The sequence below is a fragment of the Sinocyclocheilus grahami genome, unplaced genomic scaffold, assembly GCF_001515645.1.
Source record: "Sinocyclocheilus grahami isolate Dianchi unplaced genomic scaffold, SAMN03320097.WGS_v1.1 scaffold94.1, whole genome shotgun sequence".
Lineage (NCBI taxonomy): Eukaryota > Metazoa > Chordata > Actinopteri > Cypriniformes > Cyprinidae > Sinocyclocheilus > Sinocyclocheilus grahami.
Window position 1 is genome coordinate 2079515 of NW_015505273.1, and position 25049 is coordinate 2104563.

The 25049-nt window shown below is 34.8% G+C and overlaps 1 protein-coding gene across 1 annotated transcript in view; it reads right to left on the reverse strand.

Annotated features, from left to right (window-relative positions):
* LOC107587604 (cadherin-22-like) overlaps nucleotides 1-25049 on the reverse strand; it is a 100285-nt gene that overhangs the window by 40941 nt on the left and 34295 nt on the right. Inside the window, exons 6-8 of the mRNA XM_016275455.1 lie at nucleotides 24336-24592; nucleotides 17281-17417; nucleotides 6640-6761 (exon numbers count right to left, since the gene is read on the reverse strand). Of these exons, the coding sequence (XP_016130941.1) occupies nucleotides 6640-6761; nucleotides 17281-17417; nucleotides 24336-24592 (516 nt within the window). The remainder of the gene's footprint in view (nucleotides 1-6639; nucleotides 6762-17280; nucleotides 17418-24335; nucleotides 24593-25049) is intronic.

Genomic DNA, 25049 nt, shown 5'->3' on the forward strand with positions numbered 1-25049 from the left:
TAGCCTTAGCCTTAGCCTTAGCCTTAGCCTTAGCCTTAGCCTTAGCCTTAGCCTTAGCCTTAGCCTTAGCCTTAGCCTTAGCCTTAGCCTTAGCCTTAGCCTTAGCCTTAGCCTTAGCCTTAGCCTTAGCCTTAGCCTTAGCCTTAGCCTTAGCCTTAGCCTTAGCCTTAGCCTTAGCCTTAGCCTTAGCCTTAGCCTTAGCCTTAGCCTTAGCCTTAGCCAGATCTGTTACGGGGCTGACGAGACGTGAGACGTGCGGATCCATTCGCAAAGCTTTTATTGTGGAGAAGACAGAGACATGGTCATAAAGCAGGCAGGGTCAAACAGAGGCAGACAGGTATATGGCGGGCAAAACACAAGAATAACCCTAGGGCTAGCATGGGTTTGACGATTGGCAGACAGAATCAGAGGGGGCAAGACTAAGGGAGAAATCCAGGAAACCAGGCAAGATCAGAAACCGAGAAAGCGGCTAAGGCTAAGGCTGGGAAAGGGCTCTGTAGTGTAGCTATCACTAGGGGAGTGATAATCGCTGAAACAATACTCGGCCGAGGGAAGGGATCAGAGTGAGTGTTAAATAGTGAGGGAGTGATATGAAACAGCTGGGTGCAATCAGTGTAAACAGCTGTGTGTAATCCGTGCTGAGTGTAATCAGTGCAATGCATAATGGAAAATGTAGTCCGGGGTGATGTGCAACAGTGTGTAGTGCGAGAGTCAATGAAATTGGAAGTTCATGGACCGGATTCGTGACACATATAGTCTTAAATTAGCAGTCCTTTACATTTTTATTTTAAATCTATTTAACAGAAGCATTCAAGTAAGAAATAATACAGAAAATAAATAATAAAATGTAAAAATAATGGCATAGTCTTTAGTGCATTAATTACAAATAAATACATTTTTATTAAAGCTAAAAGAATATTCATGCATGTTCTTTTTAAGCAATATTTAATAAGAGTAGCCTACTTTAGTTACAACAAAACAGTACATTAATATTTATGATGTTGACCTATTTAATTACATTAAAAAAATTTTTTTTGAATGCATCAATGCAGAATCATTCACATCAATGCATCATAAAAATGGTAATATTCAACAGCTCTGTTGGTCGCTTTGGATAATAACATTTCTAAATGAATAAATGTAAAACCAGCTTAATATGAATTGCTCTGTTTGTTTGAGCAACACTGACTCAACCAGCCTGTTGAAAGCAAAAAGCCGCTATCATGATTTATTCAAGATTTAGTCAAAACGCAACTTATGTAAAGAACATAAACAGGTTCCCTCTTGTGCAACCAAAAATGATGCACATAAAAACGTCTCCTCCGATCCGATCCGCCCGGTTCATCGCGGCAGTGTTTATGTGGAAGCCGAGCTTTCTGCATCTCCCACAAAGCGCCAATCTTAGGTGAGAGATAAATGAGTGTAATTGCGTGTTCCTCCACAGGCCTAATTTCCAGCCCAATCACCAGAGTGATTAATCACAGAGCTGGAGCGCGTGTAAAGTTTTAACACACAAACCGCGGCGTCTTCTGGCCTCCGCGGGCATCTCTTGCTCACCTAAGCCAATTTAGTCGACACAACGCAATGGGGGACCCCGGGGTGACGGACTACAAATCACGTAAACATGCTACAGGTTATTGTAAAGCTATTACAAAAGCTGCATAGCTGAAGCTGCAGCAGGGGGCTTCCAAAGAGTCCTGCGTTTAATGAGAGAAATTTATTACGATAAGCCGTCACCGGATTGCACTTTACCTAAGTATTTAGGGGATGTAGACGCTTGCGATATTTTTTACCTTAAATGCACTTCAGAAACAGCGGGCATCATATGGCCCTACGGTTTGAAATTGTCCTGCTGAAAGATGAAACATTTTCTGAGCTGTTATGCACTTTTTTACTGGACTCAAACAGCATCTTTTTCAGCATATACTGGTATTGTGTTGCACTCAGTCTTTGTTCTGTCCAGCGAGTCGGCCGGATGAAAAGCAGCTCCACAGCGTGACGCTACATCGCAGGACGCGTGGTGATTGTTAAGGTGTGAATGCCACCCATATCTCTTTAGGTTTCCACTGAAAACCCTTTATCTCTGGCTCATCGAACAACAAAAAAACATGCTCTTTTGTGCCTCTCTTCTTTCAGGTAAACTTTTACTCATTCTACATCCTACATAGCCCTTAAAAAGTCATCGCTGGTGACTCTGCGGCTTCTTTCCTTCAAGTTCTAGTGCTTTTCAAGAACATTTTTGAGTATTTCAATTTCCATATAATGTCAAAATGAAATTTGAAATCAACCAGCCTTTCTTTCTTAAAGAGATAGTTAACCCAAAAATGAAGATTGTGGTATCTAAAATAAATAAATAAATAAATAAAAATGACCATTAAAAACAAACATGTATGTATTTATATATTGACTGACTGATTCATTGATTGATTGGATATGTCACCCTAAAATAATGTTTAAGTCATGTTTTACCTTTAAGCCATTTCATTTTCTGTGGAACACAAAATAAATACATTTTGATGGATGTTTTAATGTTTCTTGTGTATATACAATGAGAGTTAATGCCCAAATAAATATTGGACCCTATTTACTTCCAATGTATGGACAAAACAAAACAAACAAACAAATCAATCACAGAAAAATCTATCAAAATATCATATTTTACAGAAGAAATAAAGTCATTCTTGGAATGGTTTGGAACAGCATGAGGGCAAGTAATACAGATGTTGTATTTATGAACAAATAAAATAATTACAAATAGGGTTTTAAAAAAGAATATGTTTTATTTATAATTTTTTATATATTGTTTGTTATTTATTTTAATTTGTAAGTGTAATATAATGTCCTTAAACACTTAAGACACTGTGTAGTTTTACTTTCACATCTTTAAAAGGATCTTTAGTCTTAATTTTCACAACTGTCATTCATATTCATTTGATTAAATGATTCTTTATCTCTGGGGTTTATCCAGAAAAAAAAAAAGGTAGTTAATTTAATGATTCACAGGTGACTTCTATTATTCACAATTATGTACTTAATAGAACAACAATTTGTTCATCTGTGCATCACGGTTACTGTATGCTTGTATGCATCATAATTTATTTGCTTAATATTAGTTTCTAACATAAAACATCTCATAGTTTAATTGAAATCATTAAAGTTGAGTTTAAAACAATCACAAAGGAATGGTGATTCAAAAATTCAGCAAAAAGAGAAAACTAACAGCACACATGAGAATAAAATCAAATATTTTTTAGCCTTCCAAACTAAACGTGGTTATTTAACGGTTAAATAATTTACAAAAGAAAGCAACATTCATTTTTTTTTCTCTCCAAGGATGAAAACGGAAGATGACAAAGGCTCTTCTTACACGCATCCAGAAATGTAGTCACAAAGGTTACTAGTTCTTTACAACAAAACAATCTCTAAGAATCCTTAATCCAGCAGTAACAGTCCTCATTTCGCGCCGCTATTGTGGAGCGAAGCCCTCGAGAAGCAGCACGCAAACACACACAGAAAGGAGGAGTGCACACAATCTTCCATGACATCTCCAAAAGCAAACAAACCTTTTGTTGCTCTGTATGTTTCACGGCTGCTTGAAAAGAGGAATGAACATGTTCAGCGGATCAACAAATAAACAGAGCTTTAAGGACAAAAACCTACTTCAAAACTAATAATATTCTAATAATTCTAGTCAGACAGAAAAGAATTGGGGTCATAAAGCACATCACTGTCATGACAATAATGTCATTATTAAAAAAAAATCATATTCTTTGAGCAAAATGTATTTTCTTTCTTTTTCTTATTTTCTTTGAGCCTCGTTTCCCCATTAATTCACTTGCATGTTTACATTGCTTTCTATAATCTTAATCATGCATATGTCACTTATCTCACATTGTGACTAATGCCACTGAAAAGTAAATGTTAAAGGCCGCATTTCATTATATCTTGAATAAAAAGACATGGCACAGTCAAATTAAGTACCTGGTCAATGTCAAGTATCTGCATTAGCAGACATTATTCTGCATGCTACATGCAATTTGTTTAAATGGAATAGCATTCTATAGATTTTCATGGTCAATGGCAATATGAAGTGAAAAACATACTTGATGTTTTCTTCAGAGCATCATTTAGTGTAGTGTACGTCCTAAAAGCCATTGAAGCTCTGTTTCAAAACCTAGTCAAACTGTCTCTGTCTCAAAGCACCTAGTGCCCTAGAAATGCAGGATACCTTCCAGCTTTCTCTTGATATATCATTAATAGTCCTTTTATAGTATATATTAATATCTTTTAAATTTAAAATCAACAAGAAGTTAATCAATAAGATGAAATGTTGAATTATGATTACTGATTTTATATTACCAATTATATTATAAATTAAAATGTAAAATTTAAAATCAACAAGAAGTTAATAAAATGGAATATTGAATAATAATAATAATAATAATAATAATAATAATAATAATAATAATTATTATTATTATTATTATTATTACTACTACTACTACCAAATAGTGACTATTTATTTATTTATTTATTTATTTAACAAATTTGGCATAGAAAAAAAAGATCCTGTTTGACTTTATTTAAAGAAAAAAAAGAACATTATCTTTCAATACTGACCAAATTGGACCAGTTTTTATATTAGCCAACACTGATATAGCTACCAATATATCCCTAATATGAATGCCCAGATGTGTATCTGTCATTGTGTATTTCTAAGGCCATATGTGTGCGTTTGTGTGACTACCAGCTGTCAGAAACGTCTTCATCTAAGTGTGATGTATAAGCTTAGCAGAATTCAATCAGATATCGGTAAAACATAACAGAGACGGGCAGAGGGAATCATATTGCATTATGGGGATGAATGGGAAATATTGATTTTGGTAAATTGTTTGATACTATCACTTAGGGATATGACAGCTCTCCCTAGAATCATTTACGGAAGCCTGGACGGGCTCCAGCTGCACACATATTTGCACACGCGCACACAAACAAACACACTTTTAGGACCATATTGAATTTAAAGTCCCCAAGCCCTCCCCGTCAGCTCGGGATGGAATAGCCATTATGCCTGACAGTGCTGCCCACCTCTGACATTTTATCTAATAAATGGAGGCGAGGCACCCTGATGAAAGGCAACAAACAACAAGGAGATCGTCCCGGAAAAGTAGAGAGGGGGGAACATGCGCCAGCTGTATATATTTATTTATTTATTTATATAAAAAAATATATACAATTATATATATATATATATATATATATACACACACATATATATATATATATATATATATATATATATATATACACACACATTTGTTAACAATTTGAATCAACAAAATTAATAAGTTAAGATGAAATGCTAATTATGAATAACATATAACATATGCTAACATTTCAAATGAACACGAAGTTCAAAAAAATAAAAAAAATATACATAAATTTAATAAATATAAAAAAATTATAAAATATAAAAAATCTGAAATGTTGATTATAAATAATATTTATCTATGTATTTATTAATACAATTATTTTATTTTATTTTATTTTAATATCTATTACCAAATATTGGCCAGGTTTTCATGGAGAGATTTGTGTGCCAGTTTGCTAGGCAGCTCACCAGGTTTGGAGCAGAGCTTGTGATTTTTATCTCTACAAAAATGCACTTTTTGTGCTCCACAAAAGAAAGTTTGACATGTAGGTAAATAAATGATGACAGAAGTCTCATTTTGGGACTGAACATGTATTCTTCCATTCCACGAGTAAATAAAAGCGAAGATCTGCAACAAGTCGCCTCAAAGCACTGCAGGTGCGTTCGCTGCAAAGCTGTCTTGCCATCGCGCTGTTTTTCGTGACTAGAGTTTATAAATTGCCTTTGGGAGGAAATGTCAGACGGATCATTCTTTCCAATTGAAAAAATGTCCAAAGCAGGAGCAAAGCAATAATGAAACTATTCTGACAAAAAGAAAGCGATTGGCTCTGTACTAAATCTGACACACACTGATTGTTCTGCTGGACTCCAGTGTTTCGGTCCGGGTTCGGAGGTCTTGCGAGGTCACAGCACTGTATCTCTCAGACCGGTCACTTTTTAGGACACGGCCAAATAGGAAGGAGAAATTGGTGAGTTGAGCTAAACTACATTAGCCCAGCGGGATCAGACGAGATATTGAGCTTCGGAAAAACAAATCTTGTTAGGTGTTGTAAACTGCCGTCAAAGCGAATCAGGGAGGCCACGCTGAGTGCGGCAGTCCCACAATGCAATTAGAATCTGACCACTTCATCACGCCGCACACCTGATGTTCCCGTGCGCACCGTGATTGTTATGTATTAGTGGCGAGCGCAGCTGTCTGAGAGGAGCCGGCTGATATTAGATTACATATGCTTTTCATAGAAATGATAACGTTTCCCTCGCAGGTCCGTATCGCGGCTGACAGCTTTATCAACACGAGAAGCCATCTGGAACAACTAAGTCAGTGTCTTCTGACCACAGATATCATATCAAATCGACAGTAGTGATGATTTTTGTGCAAAACAACGGATCTCGTTTCCGCCGCTTTCAGACGCAGACACGATGGTATCGAGGCGCGTCTGGCGAGCGTGAGTTCTGATTAAGCTGATGTGACTTAGGCTTTATCTCACCTGGCCAGGTTTGGCGTCCTCGCAGATCGAAGCCTCGTAAGGAGTGGCGAGTTCGGGAGGGTTGTCGTTCACGTCCAGGATGCGGATGCTTACCGCCGTCTGAGACGCCATGGACTGGTTATCTGAGAAGAGACAGATGAAACCATCATCATCAGAACCATCACAGCCGGACTCTGGAAGATATTTGCAGCACTAAAAGTTTTTAACGCAAAAATATCACATTAGCATTACAATCTGAATTCACTACACTTTAAGTCACTTCGGATTAAAAGCATCTGAAAAATGGATAAACTCACTTAAATCACTCAAAAGCAGCTTTACAGTGGCAAACAGGGAAATAGATTTTCAATAATGCAAGAGGTCAATAACAGTCATTTTTCAAGTTAAAACCAGTGAAAATCACTTATTTTTGTAAATAAATATTTTATAATTATACTGTATATTATCTATTGTGGAAAGAAAACAAACAAACAAATAAATAATAAATAAAACACTGAAAAAAATACTGTCCCTAACAAGTTTCTTTGTCTTGTTTTTGTAATATCATAGATAGATAGATAGATAGATGGATAGATGGATAGATGGATAGATGGATAGATAGATAGATAGATAGATAGATAGATAGATAGATTATATCTAAAGCAAGATAAATACACTGAAAAAAAATTTTAAAACCTTGTTTACCAGTTAAAATCCCTTATTTTTGTCAAAATCAAAAGAAGGAAAATAATATTTTATAATGATACTATATATGATCTAATGTAGGAAGGGAAACTGTAACATGTGTTTTGTTTCATGTTCATTGTGTGCATGTCTTTTACTTTGTATTCATGCTTGGTTGTCTAGTTCATGTGTCATGCTCTCATTGGTTGGATTATGTCATGTGACCCCCTTTTTTGATTTATATAGCCCTTATGTTGCCATTGTTCCTTGTCTAGCTTTGTTTCTTGTACCCGCTGTTGGTGAGTGTCATGTTTTATGTTCAGGTTCAAGTTCAAGTTCAAGTTCATTTCATGTTTCTTTGTCAAACCAAGTATGATCAAGTCAAGTCAACAACCTCAATATTCACAATGGAATCCCAATCACAGGAAACAATGTATCACACACAGAATGTTACATTTGAAACAAAGAATTCTCTTAACACATGCACTGGTTGTCATGACGACGGCAGAGTGTACACTGGTCACATCTGTGAGTGCCAGAATAAGAACAAACCCAAATGCTGTGATTTTGTCTCATTAGATTCCTCTGAAGCACCACAGCTGTATTGTGCATGCATTTTTAAAGCACGCAAAGTAAACTTCTTCATGCATGTTTGACACTGACCAGCACAACACAATTGCTGTTTGCAAATGATGGCTTTTTGGATTTGGGGGTTCAAATCCCCCTAGTTAAAATTAGAACAGTTTATGTCTGAAGGCACTCCTAAAGACTCTCTCCCAGCAGTTAATTCATCAGGAAGGCAATTCTTCTGCAACATTTTTTAGGAAATTAACAATTAGTAATGCAACTTCCAAATGCAGACAAACAACACTATACACAGAAAAATGTAATGATAAGAGCTCACTGTTTGGGGTTAAGAAAATGACATAAAAACTGACAAATGGATTCAAAATTGAGCTGCAATATACTTTTGATCATGATCTTATTAAGCTACAATAAAACGGAAATGTTATTGGGAAATGTGTACATAATTAGTTTCATTTAAGTTCACATAAGTACAATTATCTAGTAATTAAAAAAGCTCTCTTTTGCGGGGGCTAATTTCTGTGCTTCATTATTTCATTAGAAATGTTTTAATTTTCATAAGAGATGCTTCTCAGCACCACAGCAGGCCACGGATTGGGCCACCATTGTAAATGTAATGAGACATAATTAACTTTTTCTAATTAACACCATGTTGCTGTTATGCTTGTGTTTATTTACAGGGATGTACAGTACATGCATGTTATGCGATTCAGCATATGTAAATTAGCACTGCCTAATTAAAATATGCAGTTTCATTGACTTGTTTTTCAAGATTTGCCTATACATTATAAAACACAAACATTTCTAAACCGAATACATTTTTGGAAAACCAAATTCACCCCAAAAATCTAAAGAAAGAAAGAGAATTTAGTATAGAATTATAATATTATATATGTAATCCCGGAAATAAAATAAAAAATATTTAAACCTCAAAGTATTCATTGTGGCATTATTTGCTGCTGTGCTGAAAAGAAAAATCAATTAAAAATAAAATATTTTAAAGCTGAAACTAAATTCTTAATTAATTTTGAAAGTAGAAAAGGTTAAAAAGCAATGCTCAAACAATTTAAAAAGACAACAAACAAACAAATAAATAATATTTGGAAAGTATTAATCGTGGTAGTGTTTACCTGAATATAGCCTGATATTATTCTGATTAAATAAAAATAAAATCAAGTATTTTAAAGCTAATCTAAAAACTAAACTAAAAAACTGAATGTTTAATAAATTTTGAAAGGAGAAAAGCTATATCATATAAAAAAATCTGAGATTAAATACTGAAAAAATAAATCTAACAATTTAAAAGGCAAAGTATTCATCATGGTATTATTTACTACATTGCCTGATACTGTTCTGATTTAAAAACAACAACAACAACGAAAAAAAGAGAAGAATAAAGCATTTGTCACTTTATTATAAGACATTTTTGTTTTTTATTTTGGGGTAGAATTGGACACTTTTTCATGAGATTCACTCAAATAAACCAAGAACAGAATAAGAACACAAAGTGCTGATGCATAAAGAACAGATTTCAAGTGTATCATTCCCCTAAAGCTAGCAATACTTTCTCTGTGCTTATATAGAGCAGACAACACATCCGAGTTCTATTTTACTAGCGATGTGCGTCTGCGATATGAAGAGAAGGGATTTGAGCAGATTACAGGATGCGGAGCTTCTGCTAGCAGCCCAGCAGATGTTGGACGGCTACATATCTTCATGACATATTACCAGTCAGACACTATATTAGAAAATCTGCTTCTCAATTTGAAAGCATGTCGCAGAGCTCGGCACGCGACTTACACGGAAATGAAGTCTTATGGGGTTTGGCAGTACCTTAAATCTAAAAGGACAGGTGCGTGACTATGCACCGCTATCTCAACGATCCTTGTCTCAAACATGTAGATGACACGGCGATAAACACTGATTGTTCGCAATGCCAAATCCCAAATGGCAACACAATAATAGATTTCTAATATCAGATGAAGACGCACAATACAACAACGTTGCACCAATGCACCACTGTCTTAATTAAGTTGGAGGTCAATGCATATACTGTATGTCTAAATATAAGAGATAGAATATTAAAGTGAATGAAAACTTTGCATTCTAAAATAAAATAAATAACATTTAAAAAAAATTATAATAACTGTGCTGTTTTAATTAAAAAAAAAGAAAATTACAAATAAAGTAAAACAAAATATATATATATATATATATATTTTACTTTGCAAAGTATTCAATTATTATATTGCCTAAAATTGTGTTGATTAAAAAAATACAAATACAAATGAAGTATTTCATTCATTTTAAAACAATTCCTGTCCATTACAATTTCTTCTTTTCCTTACAAGTCACTGGCACTGGACATTTATCTTGGTAATGTGGAGTCATTGCATATACTGTCTACAAGATATAATATTTTGAAATTACAGAGTTCAAAATGGCAATGTGTGAATCAGATTCCTTGCACGTTGTGAGAAAACATATTTAAATAAAGTCTAAACAATCTTGTATGATTCGTATCCAGTCAAATGTTTGTCTCATAAAAACAGAAGAAAAGAAAGTTCAGATTGCCGTTGGTGCATTTCTGACTCATAAGAGCTCCAGCGGGAGTTACGCGCAGCAGACGAAACCTTCCCGGCATGATAGTTGGCACTGAATTAGTCGAACTGACACAGACTGCAGACCTATGGCCTAAATATTAAATTAAACTCGTCTTGTTTTAGCAGCTCTCCCGGTTGCACTAACCGTGCCTAATGAGCTTCAAATGTTGTGCAAATTGACAAAACAATATCTCTGTCCTCAACCCACGCCTGAAGACATAAGAGACGTCCAAGAGCAACAATTTGGCATGAAAGCAATAAGTGAATTTCTAGTCTGGACGAGCTTGACTCGTTTAAAATAGTGTATAAAGGGCTAAATTTAGCTTTGATAGTAAAAGCACTGCTGCTTTATTTTCACTGCGTCACGGCCTCTCGGACAGACCATGTCAGATGCGATAAACGTCTGTGAACTCGGGTCATCGCTGCAGATGAAATGTGTGAATCATGTTGCTGAACTTCATCTGTCTCCTCGAGAATAAAACAACCCTGGCCAGTACAGTCCCTTTCTTTCCTTATGAGAACTGCATGCATAACGAAAAAAAGAAAAAAAGAGAAGAATAAAGCATTTGTCACTTTATTATAAAACATTTTTGTTTTTTATTTTGGGGTAGAATTGGACACTTTTTCATGAGATTCACTCAAATAAACCAAGAACAGAATAAGAACACAAAGTGCTGATGCATAAAGAACAGATTTCAAGTGTATCATTCCCCTAAAGCTAGCAATACTTTCTCTGTGCTTATATAGAGCAGACAACACATCCGAGTTCTATTTTACTAGCGATGTGCGTCTGCGATATGAAGAGAAGGGATTTGAGCAGATTACAGGATGCGGAGCTTCTGCTAGCGGCCCAGCAGATGTTATCTTCATGACATATTACCAGTCAGACACTATATTAGAAAATCTGCTTCTCAATTTGAAAGCATGTCGCAGAGCTCGGCACGCGACTTACACGGAAATGAAGTCTTATGGGGTTTGGCAGTACCTTAAATCTAAAAGGACAGGTGCGTGACTATGCACCGCTATCTCAACGATCCTTGTCTCAAACATGTAGATGACACGGCGATAAACACTGATTGTTCGCAATGCCAAATCCCAAATGGCAACACAATAATAGATTTCTAATATCAGATGAAGACGCACAATACAACAACGTTGCACCAATGCACCACTGTCTTAATTAAGTTGGAGGTCAATGCATATACTGTATGTCTAAATATAAGAGATAGAATATTAAAGTGAATGAAAACTTTGCATTCTAAAATAAAATAAATAACATTTAAAAAAAATAATAATAACTGTGCTGTTTTAATAAAAAAAAAAGAAAATTACAAATAAAGTAAAACAAAATATATATATATATATATATTTTACTTTGCAAAGTATTCAATTATTATATTGCCTAAAATTGTGTTGATTAAAAAAATACAAATACAAATGAAGTATTTCATTCATTTTAAAACAATTCCTGTCCATTACAATTTCTTCTTTTCCTTACAAGTCACTGGCACTGGACATTTATCTTGGTAATGTGGAGTCATTGCATATACTGTCTACAAGATATAATATTTTGAAATTACAGAGTTCAAAATGGCAATGTGTGAATCAGATTCCTTGCACGTTGTGAGAAAACATATTTAAATAAAGTCTAAACAATCTTGTATGATTCGTATCCAGTCAAATGTTTGTCTCATAAAAACAGAAGAAAAGAAAGTTCAGATTGCCGTTGGTGCATTTCTGACTCATAAGAGCTCCAGCGGGAGTTACGCGCAGCAGACGAAACCTTCCCGGCATGATAGTTGGCACTGAATTAGTCGAACTGACACAGACTGCAGACCTATGGCCTAAATATTAAATTAAACTCGTCTTGTTTTAGCAGCTCTCCCGGTTGCACTAACCGTGCCTAATGAGCTTCAAATGTTGTGCAAATTGACAAAACAATACCTCTGTCCTCAACCCACGCCTGAAGCCATCAGAGACGTCCAAGAGCAACAATTTGGCATGAAAGCAATAAGTGAATTTCTAGTCTGGACGAGCTTGACTCGTTTAAAATAGTGTATAAAGGGCTAAATTTAGCTTTGATAGTAAAAGCACTGCTGCTTTATTTTCACTGCGTCACGGCCTCTCGGACAGACCATGTCAGATGCGATAAACGTCTGTGAACTCGGGTCATCGCTGCAGATGAAATGTGTGAATCATGTTGCTGAACTTCATCTGTCTCCTCGAGAATAAAACAACCCTGGCCAGTACAGTCACTTTCTTTCCTTATGAGAACTGCGTGCATGCAAACTGAATACACTGTATTTTGAAAATGGAAAAGCTAAATGTCATGTTAAAATCTAAAACTGATTTTTAAAAAAGCAAATCAAATTACAATGAGTGAGTGAGTGAGTGAATGAATACATTTGTTATTGGTAATATAATTGCAAGTAAACAAGATAAATCATGTCTGATGAACTGTAATAATACTAAAAACACCAACATTTTCTTAATTTCCATTAAAAAGATACTTAATCTAATCATTCTTAATACAATCAATTATCTGAGAAGCAAACTTGCAACTCTAAAAGTTAGAAAAACAGCATAATAATTATACATGTTTATTATTATATACGTTATTATTAATATAAATTAAGAGTTGATTCAATAAATTTGTTCTTAGTAATATATTTTCAACAAAATTGCATGAGATATTAAAACTATAGAGCATATGTCTTGAATTAAGATAATTTTCAAAAATATTTGAAAGTTGGAAAAACTGTATAATAATTATATCTCTTATAGTATTAGTATTACTATAAACAAATAGTTGATTTAAATAAAATTGTTCTTTGTAATATAATTGCAATTAGAGAAGATAAAACATGTCTGATGAACTACCATAATTCAAAAAACCCAACATTTTCTTAAGTTTTTCCATTACAAATATATACAGACATTCTTAAAATAAAACTCTATTAAAGAAGCAAAATGTCATGAGATATTAAGATTTTCAGAGAATATATCTTGAATTAAGTTCATTTTTCTAACTCTAATATTATGAAGTTAGAGAAACAGTATTAATAATTACAGTACATAGCTTATAGTTTTATTATTACTAAAAATAGTTGATTCAATTAATTTGTTTTTAGTAAAATAAAGTAATTGCAAGTAAACAAGATAAATCATGCCTGATGATGAACTACCGTAATAACCCTTAATTATGTTTTGGCATTAAAAAGAAATACAATTCTTAAAATAAATACATAAATAAAATAAAAACAATTTGAGAAGCAAAATTGCATGAGATATATGAGTTTTCAATGAATTCAAAATTTATATTTATGATTAAAAGTTGCCACAAGTTGTCATTTTTCCTTGTTTTAATCATACATCTAACAAAATGTATATTTATGATTAAAACTTCATGCTTAAAGTGCCCCTATTATGCCATTTTAAAGGTTCCTAATATTGTTTTGGGAGTCTCCTATAATAGGTTTACATGCATGCAAGGTCAAACAATCCTTTTGTTTTTTCAAAGTATGCATTTAATATCACCTAATTTTCCATCGATTCTCAAACGATTCGTTCAGAGCAGTTCTGAGATTCAGTCTCTCTAAACCCATCCTTTCCGTGAGCCTGCTCTGCTCTGATTGGTCAGATGGCCCAGTCTGTTGTGATTGGTCTACTGCGTATAGCGCATGTCGGAAACGATACGCCCATTGCCATAGCTCCAATGTTAAATGTAAACATCTATTATTTATCACACTTACAGGTTGTAATTCAGTGGAGCCAGCTGGTCCAAATAAACTGTACCGATTCGTCTTTCAAGAGCAAGTGGTTTGTGAATCCTGTGTTAAACTCAGGATCACAAAAAAGACTGCGTGGGGTACAGTGGGAAAAATGAATTTCAACCACTGATTCCTTGCAACCTCATCTTTCGCAAGTGAAAATAAAATGAATTTACTTTCACAGCGTAAGACACAGCATGTACTGTGGCGGGCATTATGCAACTGTGTTACCCCGAGACGTGTAGCCATCACAGAAGTGGGATTCGAATTACTGACAACTCGTTCAGGCTGTTCAGAGTCGTTTCTTTCTTTTCAGAGACAATAACTTTATTTATCATGCACTTCCGGCTTCACATACAGCTACATTACAAAGTGCATGAAAGGCAATATTGAAATGGCATAATAGGGGCACTTTAATGCAAGCTGCCAACAGGGTTTTGATGTCAAAACTGCTCATCAAATCAAACTTTATGGTATTTTAGAGGTCAATTACTGCATGAATGCATTCAAATCAAAAAACATTAAAAATCAAAATGCTGCTGTGTGGCGTCCAATGCAAAAGCCACTAGAGAAGCTGAACTCGACCAGCAGTGAAATCCACTGGAGCTACTCCAGTCTTGCTGGCTGTACTTTGGCATTTTCATTAAAAATGAAAGCAAAGAGTTTGGCCGTGATTACAGAAATGTCATTTTTTGTTACATATAAACCCTTCTGTATTTCTAATGGCAGAAAAGGGCAAATTTTAGAGCAGGATCCTTGAAACTGTTCAAAATCCAGAGAGAGCGCAGTGCAGTTATTTTTCACTCTCCACACCAAATGTCCTTTCTGTCGAGATAAAGACACAACTGTGTTCATAGTATCTCTTTACCCTAAGGGCAAGACATGATGGTTTTTCCTCTATTTATCACCTGAAAAAGACGAAGCGAGTAAGCGAGAGAGAGAGAGCCTGTCTGCAGTTTGATATCATACAGCCTATCAAACGCACAGAAATTATATGTCACTCTTCTTCAGCAGATTGGATTCTGCGGCAAGCCGACGGCCTGCCAGACTTTCTGACAGTAAAACTCCAGTCTGGCAGCATCGTGCCAAGACTTCGGAAAGAAACGGACCTGATAACTCCTACTGGACAGCAAAGAACATTTCATCTCCTCAAGTCGATGACCATTTAAATCTAAATTATGACTGTTTTGTTAAGTGCACCTGGGAAAATATTATAAAATAATTTAAAAATGCATTTCATGACTCCTTTAATGTTCAGAAAAGTTTCACAGGTCGCATCACTAGATGAGAAAAAATGAAAATATTAGTGGTCCCAAAAATTATTTGGACACTTAGAAATGCGTGAATGTTGCTGCATTATATTAAGTGTCTGAATATGCGCTCTAAATTGTATTTGTGCATCATTCTTTACAATAAATGACCCTTGCTTAGGTTTTGTTATCTAATGCAATGACATCGAAATGACCATTTAAATCTAAATTATGACTGTTTTGTTAAGTGCACCTGGGAAAATATTATAAAATAATTTAAAAATGCATTTCATGACTCCTTTAATGTTCAGAAAAGTTTCACAGGTCGCATCACTAGATGAGAAAAAATGAAAATATTAGTGGCCCCAAAAATTATTTGGACACTTAGAAATGCGTGAATGTTGCTGCATTATATTAAGTGTCTGAATATGCGCTCTAAATTGTATTTGTGCATCATTCTTTACAATAAATGACCCTTGCTTAGGTTTTGTTATCTAATGCAATGACATCGAGACATTTTTTGGTGTCAATATACTTGAAAAGCATTGCACAGTTTGTTAACCCTCATGTTGGAGAGGATTTTTTCCCCCCCAAAATGCTAAAAAGTACTAATTTTGATCACACGGGGCATAACCACTTCCCCCCAAAACTGGATAATTTCTGTACTGTTTGGGGATTTTTTTTTTGCCCCACCTTGTTATACTTGTTACCAGTCAAAAATGAGTTGACAAAAAAAAATAATTTTTTTTATATATATATATATATATATATTGTATACCTTACTATTACCATTTTACATTTCTTGATTTTAGGTCTCATTGATCTGAGCTTATGTATCTCAGTTTGGAGTGAATATTGCAAAATAAATAAATAAATACATAAAATAAAAAAATAAAATAAATCCACACATAATGCGTTTTTCAGGTGCGTGAGCTCAGATCAACAAGGTCTATGATCAAGAAATACAAAACCTGTGCTAATTGAAAGAAGACAAGTTGATAAAAAGATTGAATCCAACATTTGGTTATAATATAGCATGATGAGAGATTTACAAGCAATGTTTGACAAATTAACACCACATTAGCTAAAGGACTTTCAGCACAGCACAAGGGTTAAAGGGTTAGTTCACCCAAAAATGAAAATTAGCCCATAACTCACTCACCCCCGAGGCATCCTAGGTGTATATGACTTTCTTCTTTAGACGAATCCAGTCGGAGTTATATAAAAAATTGTCTTTGATCTTTCAAGCTGTTTCATGGCACTCAGCGGGTGTTGCATGCGTCAGTCCAAAACAAGTTAAATAAAAAGCGCCCATCCATAAAAAAAAGTGTCTCACACGGCCCCCGGGGGGTGAACAAAGGCCTCCTGTAGCGAATCCATGCGTTTTTGTAAGAAAAATATCCATATTCAAAACGAAATAATCACATTAATGCAGCTTGCGCTCACTGTTGTAAACAGAAGCAGTTCCGGGCGGATGACGGATGAGGTCGGCTTTGCGCATGCACCGCTCAGAAGTGACGAACGCGGAAGCACAGCGGAGAGATCAAAACAAAACAACGGTCACTAATTAGAAGTACAAAACAAGGATTTGTAAAGAAGAAAGTCATATACACCTAGGATGACTTGAGGGTGAGTCATTTATGGGCTAATTTTAATTTTTGGGTTGACTTTAAATGGAATTAAGTCTCTTTTTTTTTAGGTGCACAGAATTTGGGCCACTTCACTGAAACTCCCTTGCGATTGATGGAGTGAAGAAATCAGGGTTTGTACCTGCTTCCACCGCGGTAACTGTGATGTTGTGCCAGCCGGCAGTTTCCCGGTCTAGGATCTTTCCCAGAGTGATAGCACCTGTTACAGCATCGATGTTAAAGATCTGCTCCTGGTCTGTGCTCCGGTCTATAGAGAACCTGGGAATGAAGCACAAAGAAGGGTTTATTTATGTCATCCACTCGAAAACTGTCATTTTTCTTTTTAATACCCTTTCCCATAAAAAAAGTGGAGTGGGACGGTCAAGCACTAAAAAGGACATGAAAACGAACAGAGCGAGATTGAAACTGAAAATCAAGACTTCCAACACAATGCAAGGATTATTAACTACAATTAAAACTAAAACCATAAAACTAAATCCATTTTGTTGCTTGAAATAAAATAAATGTTAACTGAAATCATATATATATATATATATATATATATATATATATATATATATATATATATATATATATATATATATATATATAAAAATGTGAACTTTTAAAAAATATATGAATTACATAATATAAATAAATTGTATAATTATAATATAATATATATATATATTAATTTCATCTATTTGCCAAAGGAAAAAAAAAACATTATTAACATGAAACTAAAATTAACAAAAAAGCAGAAAATAGAATAATAATATTAATAATAACAATAACTAAATAAAAACTATAAAATATCTCAATTACACTAAAATAACACTGTTTTAGTTTTTAGTTTTATTTAAAAAATAGTTATTTTAGAACTTTTATCTAAACTACACAAAAGTGAGAAATGTTGCCTTCACATCTAGCAGTAATAATTTTTTTAATTTTATCTCAGTTAATGTTAATTTATTTCAATTTATTTATTTATATATTTATTGATTGATTGTTGAAATGTTGCTTTCAAAACTAGCTGAAATTATTATTTTTTTTATATAAGTTAAGGTTTATCGGTTTCAAGATTTTGATGGATGGATGGATGGATGGATAGATAGATAGAACTTAATCGAAGATAAAAATTACTGAGTTTATGATCATCATAATTTAAAAGATGACACCAATTGTGTTCACTTCTAGTCATGAATTGTGAGGACAAAGTAGAGTCAGTACTTCAATTGCCCTCTCCAAACAAATTATGAATATTTCACACTGTGTTTTGATAAACCAAAATATATTTACATCCCATGTGGAATACAAACACCATTGACAGAGAGATGAAGCGACAAAGAGATGAGGATTTAGTCATTTTCCCCTCTGACTCGCTGTACTCTCCTCATTCTTTTAAGACCCTTGAGGGTTTAATGTCAGCTTCTGCAGTTTTAGACTTTTTATGGAATACAAATTCACATGAATTAATTCACTTCTTATTTTACCTTGCGCTTATTACTCTGTGCCAATAGGTTGAGGCGGCGCTTTGGAAAAAGTTAAACTGCCCAAAGGGGGACGGAAGAAAAGAAGCTATTAAAGTCGAGGTGGAGAAGATCCTGAATTTAGGCCGTGGAAAAGATTTCTCAACTACATTATTCTTATTGGCTTTTAATTGGCATGGCAGCACAAGTCTAGTATGTGCTGATTTAAAAAAGGCCTTGAGTTGTTCAGCTTCTGCATGTATTAATCTACGGCTGTATTCAAACACATTCTTCATGTATGAATAAACAAAAAAAAATGCTTAAACTGAAACAAAAACGGAAATATTATTTAGTATGCCGTTCATGCCAGCATGGGTATAATAAGTCTGTTTGCTTAGAAAACTAACAGCACAATGCTGTCCTTATAATCAATGTCACCCAAACACTTTACGTTAACATCTTGCGAAGACAAAAGAAACAAATCAATCATTAAGACATTTTTAATCATGGCAGCACAAGTCTAGTATGTGCTGATTTAAAAAAGGCCTTGAGTTGTTCAGCTTCTGCATGTATTAATCTACGGCTGTATTCAAACACATTCTTCATGTATGAATAAACAAAAAAAAAATGCTTAAACTGAAACAAAAACGGAAATATTATTTAGTATGCCGTTCATGCCAGCATGGGTATAATAAGTCTGTTTGCTTAGAAAACTAACAGCACAATGCTGTCCTTATAATCAATGTCACCCAAACACTTTACGTTAACATCTTGCGAAGACAAAAGAAACAAATCAATCATTAAGACATTTTTAACAATCCATTGCTTCCGGCTAAAGTCCATAATCCATAATAACACTTCCTCCAGTGAAAAAATCATCTGGTCTGAATCAGGAGAGAAATCTGCACAGATCAAGCACCATTTAAACAGCTCTAAACAAATATGTGACTCATATTTTGGCAAGAAGCAATGGTTTGAAGTTAAAAACATCTTAATGCTGGACTTGTTTCAGCTTTTGTCTTCTCCAGATGTTAACTGATGGACTGGAGTGCTGTGGATTACTTGTGGATTATTGTGATGTTTTATCAACTCTTTGGACTCTCATTCTCACGGCACCCATTCACTGCAGAGGATCCATTGCTGAGCAAGTTATGTAAAGCTACATTTCTCGAAATCTGATGAAGAAACAAACTCATCTACATCTCGGATGGCCTGAGGGTGAGTCGATTTTCAGCAAATTTTCATTTTTGTGTGAACTATTCCTTTAAGTGAGCTTATACTTAAAACAAGAAAAATCTGCTCATGGGGTAAGAAAAATAAACTTAATTCAAAGGGAAAATTAGTTTTCTTAACCCACTGGCAGATATTCATTAATGTTTTAAGCACAAAGTCCCTTAATGAATTGAAAAAACAATGCGTCTCAAGTAAATGTATCTTGATTCAAGAATGCTTAGCTGTTTTACTGAAAAACAAGACAAACATATTTGTAGCATATCAGACCGAATCAGACAATCTAAGATTTGGTCAAAACATGGTTGAAACATGAGGAGCCGATTTCCACAGAGGCCCAAGACACAGGATGTTCGTAAATCAGATCTTGGCCCCACAAGTCTGAACCAACTAGCAGCTTTGAGTAGCTCACAGCATTTAAACAAAAGAACACTTATTGACAATTCCAAGGAGATTGTCAATTTTGGGGGCAAGTAATCAAGATTAAATGGTCAAAGAGATGACAGCATGACCCTCACGTGATAGTAAACACAATCACGAGCCCTGTAGATTGACTTCCCCCAACTCTAGCAAAGAACAGACTTTCAGAGATTCCTTACAGTCCTCTTAATCTCAGGTCTTCATACATTCACATACATTCACAGAATGGCACAGAAACTGCCTTTCCATGCACCAAAATGAACTAAAAGGACTTGTGAGCAACTAATCATTTCTATGCATAACTCCATATTATGTATGTACTGTAACCCACGTGTGTTTCTATCAGGTCTTAATCATTTATTATGTATGTATTTTGAATAACTATTGAATAGTTTATAGGATCATATTCAGGTTTAGTATGCGTGTGTTTGAATCTTCCAAAAGTATACTCTGCAAGAGTGTTAAAACTCGGACCATGCACCTGATGAGATAACATGTTGATTTATGAATTGGGAGGAGAAATATATAACACCCCGAGCAAAGACGACATCTAATTGGTCAAAACACCATTTGAGAGGTTTCCAAAAACCCAGTTTAAATACTCAGGACACCATCAAATCGCTCTCTTCAACTCTTCTCGTCGCTCTTCCTCTTCTTTTTTTGGTCATGGCTTCTAGCCGTGCTTTTCAGTCATCGCTACATAAGTAACCCGAGACGTTCTGTCCAAATGCCCTTTAAAATCTTAAATGATTCCCTTTGAGCTAAATTGACCTTATATTTTTAGCAAGTAATTTCTTGCAGAAAGAAAAAGAAAATAGAGATTTAAATGTAGCTCAGGTATCAATGTCTCTCTTGGAGCGCATAAAGAGCCACCGCCGAAAGAAAACAAACAAATATTTCCTGTCCAAATAGCAGGAGTGTGTTTTTCCAGCAGGTATAGTGCTCTCCGAGGGCTTCATCCGCTCGTCGTCCCGCTGGTATTGGGTGGTACGGGTGCGGGAGAGAGTGATGGGGCTCTGGGCAAAGCCCCTGTTTGCTAGCTGAGTCCAATGGAGATAATTAAAGTGGTACCGATGGGCATGGGCCACACGCCATACACCGATGTGTGCCAGCCAACCAGCAGAGTTTTCTGCCACAGCGCTGTGCTTTATAACACCTGGAGCACTTTGAGCGCAGCCTCATGCATTTTTAATGGAGGTAATTTGCAAAGGCTCCGAGTATGTGTGAGAGAGAGACTATACGGCCAGCCAAAGCTTTTTACTTCCCTTGTGCATCACCTTTGAGCTGCGGCAATGAGTAAATCATATTTCTGTGCGCTGCTGGCTCTGGAGAATAAAAAGCTCTATCACGATGTCGAATTGCATGACCGAAATGCAGGGCGGGCGTCTTTGATAATGGCGAGGGTTCGCTACGCAATTCAGATGGCGCAGCCGCGGACCACCTGCAGTTCGTTCACTGACTGTCTGATGGATGTTATATACAAAAATAGAAATTACTCTAACAAACTCTAATTTGATTGACTTTTTTTCCGTAAATTCCAAGAGTAACAGAACAAGGAGGTCTATATCAGTTCAACTGGAAACCAATGATCATTTCTAAAGATTAACAGGTTAGTGTCATCAAATATTGAAAAGACAGATCCAGCATCTCCGGAATTGGTGCAACATCTATTTTAGTGAATATGCCACCTCAAATCCCACACACAAAAAAAATAATAATAATTCGCATGACCTGTACATTTAAAACAATGCTATTGTCAGCTGAAACTATTTTTTTTTGTTAATTGAAAATAAAATTATAATTAAAAGTAAATTATAATCGAAAACTATTAGAAAAACTATTAAAAAAATAATTAAATTAAATAAAAAAATAGATTAAATTAGAAAATTAAATTAAATTAAATATTTAAACTAATTAAATTAAATGAAAAATGAAATTAGAAATGTTGCATTGGTGAATGCTAAATAAAAATATTTTAAAATAAAAACAATATCAAAATATAGAACAACATACTAAAACAAAACTCAAATTTTAAAGAAAACAAAAGCTAGTTTAAACATCAATAAATACTATAATAAATAATACAAAATAAAACACTGATTTTAATTGGCTACATCCCTATAAAATGTGAAACAAAAGCAGTGATACCCTTTTTTTGGTGTTGTTGTAGTTGTTCATCATATGTCGATGATGTCTATATCATCTCTTATCATATAAAAACAATGAAAAATCTATGAACATTTTGCATCGTAATCAAAATTCTTTCATTTTTCTAAATAAGTGAAAAATACAACACTAAAATTCTAAATCAACTTTTAAATCAATTAACAATCAATGTGTAGTAATAATACTACTACTACTAATAATAATACAATTGTCCAGCATCTAATATGGTCCAGTATCTGATGCATATATGTTCTGCACCTCTGTCACAATTTGCAAGAGATTTCTGTAATTCTGTACCCAATTTATAGAAGTGTTTCTCCATATCAAATTATTATTGCAGTATAATCTATTGCAGATAAACCTTCCCCTTAAAGGCATATAAAAACAAACTGTGCTCAATGACTTAACATGTCAGTCACGCTGTCTCTTCCCACAAAACGTGCGGTTCCTGACCAGAATAAGCTGCAATGTGAACCAGACTTTATTGCTGAAGTCACAGGTCTGGACACGCAAGACTACACAACAGCAGACAGAAAGCTCTTGCGACTGAGCAGACATTTGACATGCTTCCCAAGGCCTGGAGGTGAAGAAGCTTGTGTGTGTGTGTGTGTGTGTGTGTGTGTGTGTGTTTGTAAAGAAGGATGGCAGGTTGATAACTATGTGTGCCAAGATGCCCATAGCGTAATGGGAAAAGCCTCCGGCCAGCACATTCCAAGAGCCACACTTTGTTACGCTTCCATGACTCGATATATATCTCCAGTAATAGGCTCCTCAATGGAGGAAATTGATTCTTGTCTAAACTAAGAAGAAGTGGACTGTAGCCAGGGTGTGAAAACACACACAAATTCACAAATACACACATAAACAAACTGTTTTGCCTTTTCACTTGATCTCATTGAGGCTCACAGTCACTGAAGTTGTGCATTGTGATAAAATAGCTGATAAAGCACTGTCGCTGCCAAGCGTAATGATGTATTTAAATTCAAAACCCCTGTAAGATCTATAGCTGCAGAGTTGTGCAACAAAGTTTTGCCCGTGCAACACTTTTTCTAGAAACGTCTGGGCATATTACTGCTAAATATTTCAGGCCTAAAGTTCTGTTTTCTTTACGTGATTTATACAAAAATCATTCTAGTATGTTGATATGCTGCTCAAGAAACATTTCATCTTATTATTGATGATGAAAGCAGTTGTGCTGCTTAATACTATAACATTATAAACATCTTTACTGACACTTTTGATCAATTTAATGTGGCCTTGCTGAATTAAAGTATTTTTTTTCTTTTCTTTTCTTTTCTTTTCTTTTCTTTTCTTAATATGTATATATATATATATATATACATAGTTACAAAATTACTAAAACTTACACTAAAATTAAAATTAAAAATATATAAAAGCATATAAATAATACTAAAGACCAGTAATTAGTATTTTTTTCTTTTGAAATAAAACTGAAAATATAATAATAAAAGCTATACATTATATAAAAGTATACAAATAATATTAAAATAACAGTAATTAGTAATTTTTCTTTCTTTCAAAAAACAAAAACAAAAGCACAACAAAATTACTAAAACTTACACTAAAACAAAATAAAAATAAAATTAGCTATACATTCTATAAAGGTATATGAATAATACCAAAATAACACTGATTAAAAAAAAGAAAAATAAAAAAAAGGGAAAAAAGTAATTATAATGCTGGCAATATTTCTGTAAAATGTGAAACAAATGAAGTAATGCTGTTGCAGTTGCTAATATCATATGTTATCATATGTAAAGTCTGTCATATCTTCTTATATAGACACACAAACCTCAAACATGTTGGACAGACCTCTGAAAACCTCTGAACCAAACAGTAGCGTGTATAAATATATATATAATATATATATATATTATGGGCTGTACTGTACCTGACAGGGACGTTATCCATATCCGGGTCTTTGGCAGTCACAGTCCCAACCAGCGCACCCAAGCGAGCGTCTTCCTGAACCTCCATGATGGTGCCGGTGGGAGGGATGAAGATGGGAGGCTCGTCCACATCCGACACACTGACCCGCACAATGGTTTGGTCCCGGAAAGAGCCCAGATCCACGAAGCGAGGGTCCGCGTGTTTGTTCACAGCCTCGACGACCACATTATGAGTGCGCTTGTTCTCAAAGTCAAGAGGCTGAAATGAAAGAGACATTTAGAAACTATAAAGACTACAATACACAAATTTCTAAGGTTTTAAATGATCAACATGATCAAAACTGCTGTTAAACGTGTCACACGCAATCTACTACATGCCTTCTGTCGTCTGATTGATCGTTTATGCTTTTTAGCAAGTAAAAGGCCTTTTAGTATAATTGTCCAGCTTCAGCTGGAGCTTCACGTGTCTTTCTGCTGTCAAATATTTATCTTCAAGTAATCGTCAGAATAACTGCAGTAATATCTCCAGATGAACACTTACTGGACTGAAGCAGCTCAGCTTTACTTGATTCTCCATCAATCATGTTTTAGAGTCTCAAATCTGATCCTCAGGATCTTTTGAGGAGCGTTTGTTTCCAGAAGCTTTACTTTCACTGTTCCTCAGCGGAGGAATGATCTTCACAAGCCTCCAGAACATCTCACATCTTCTGAGGAGC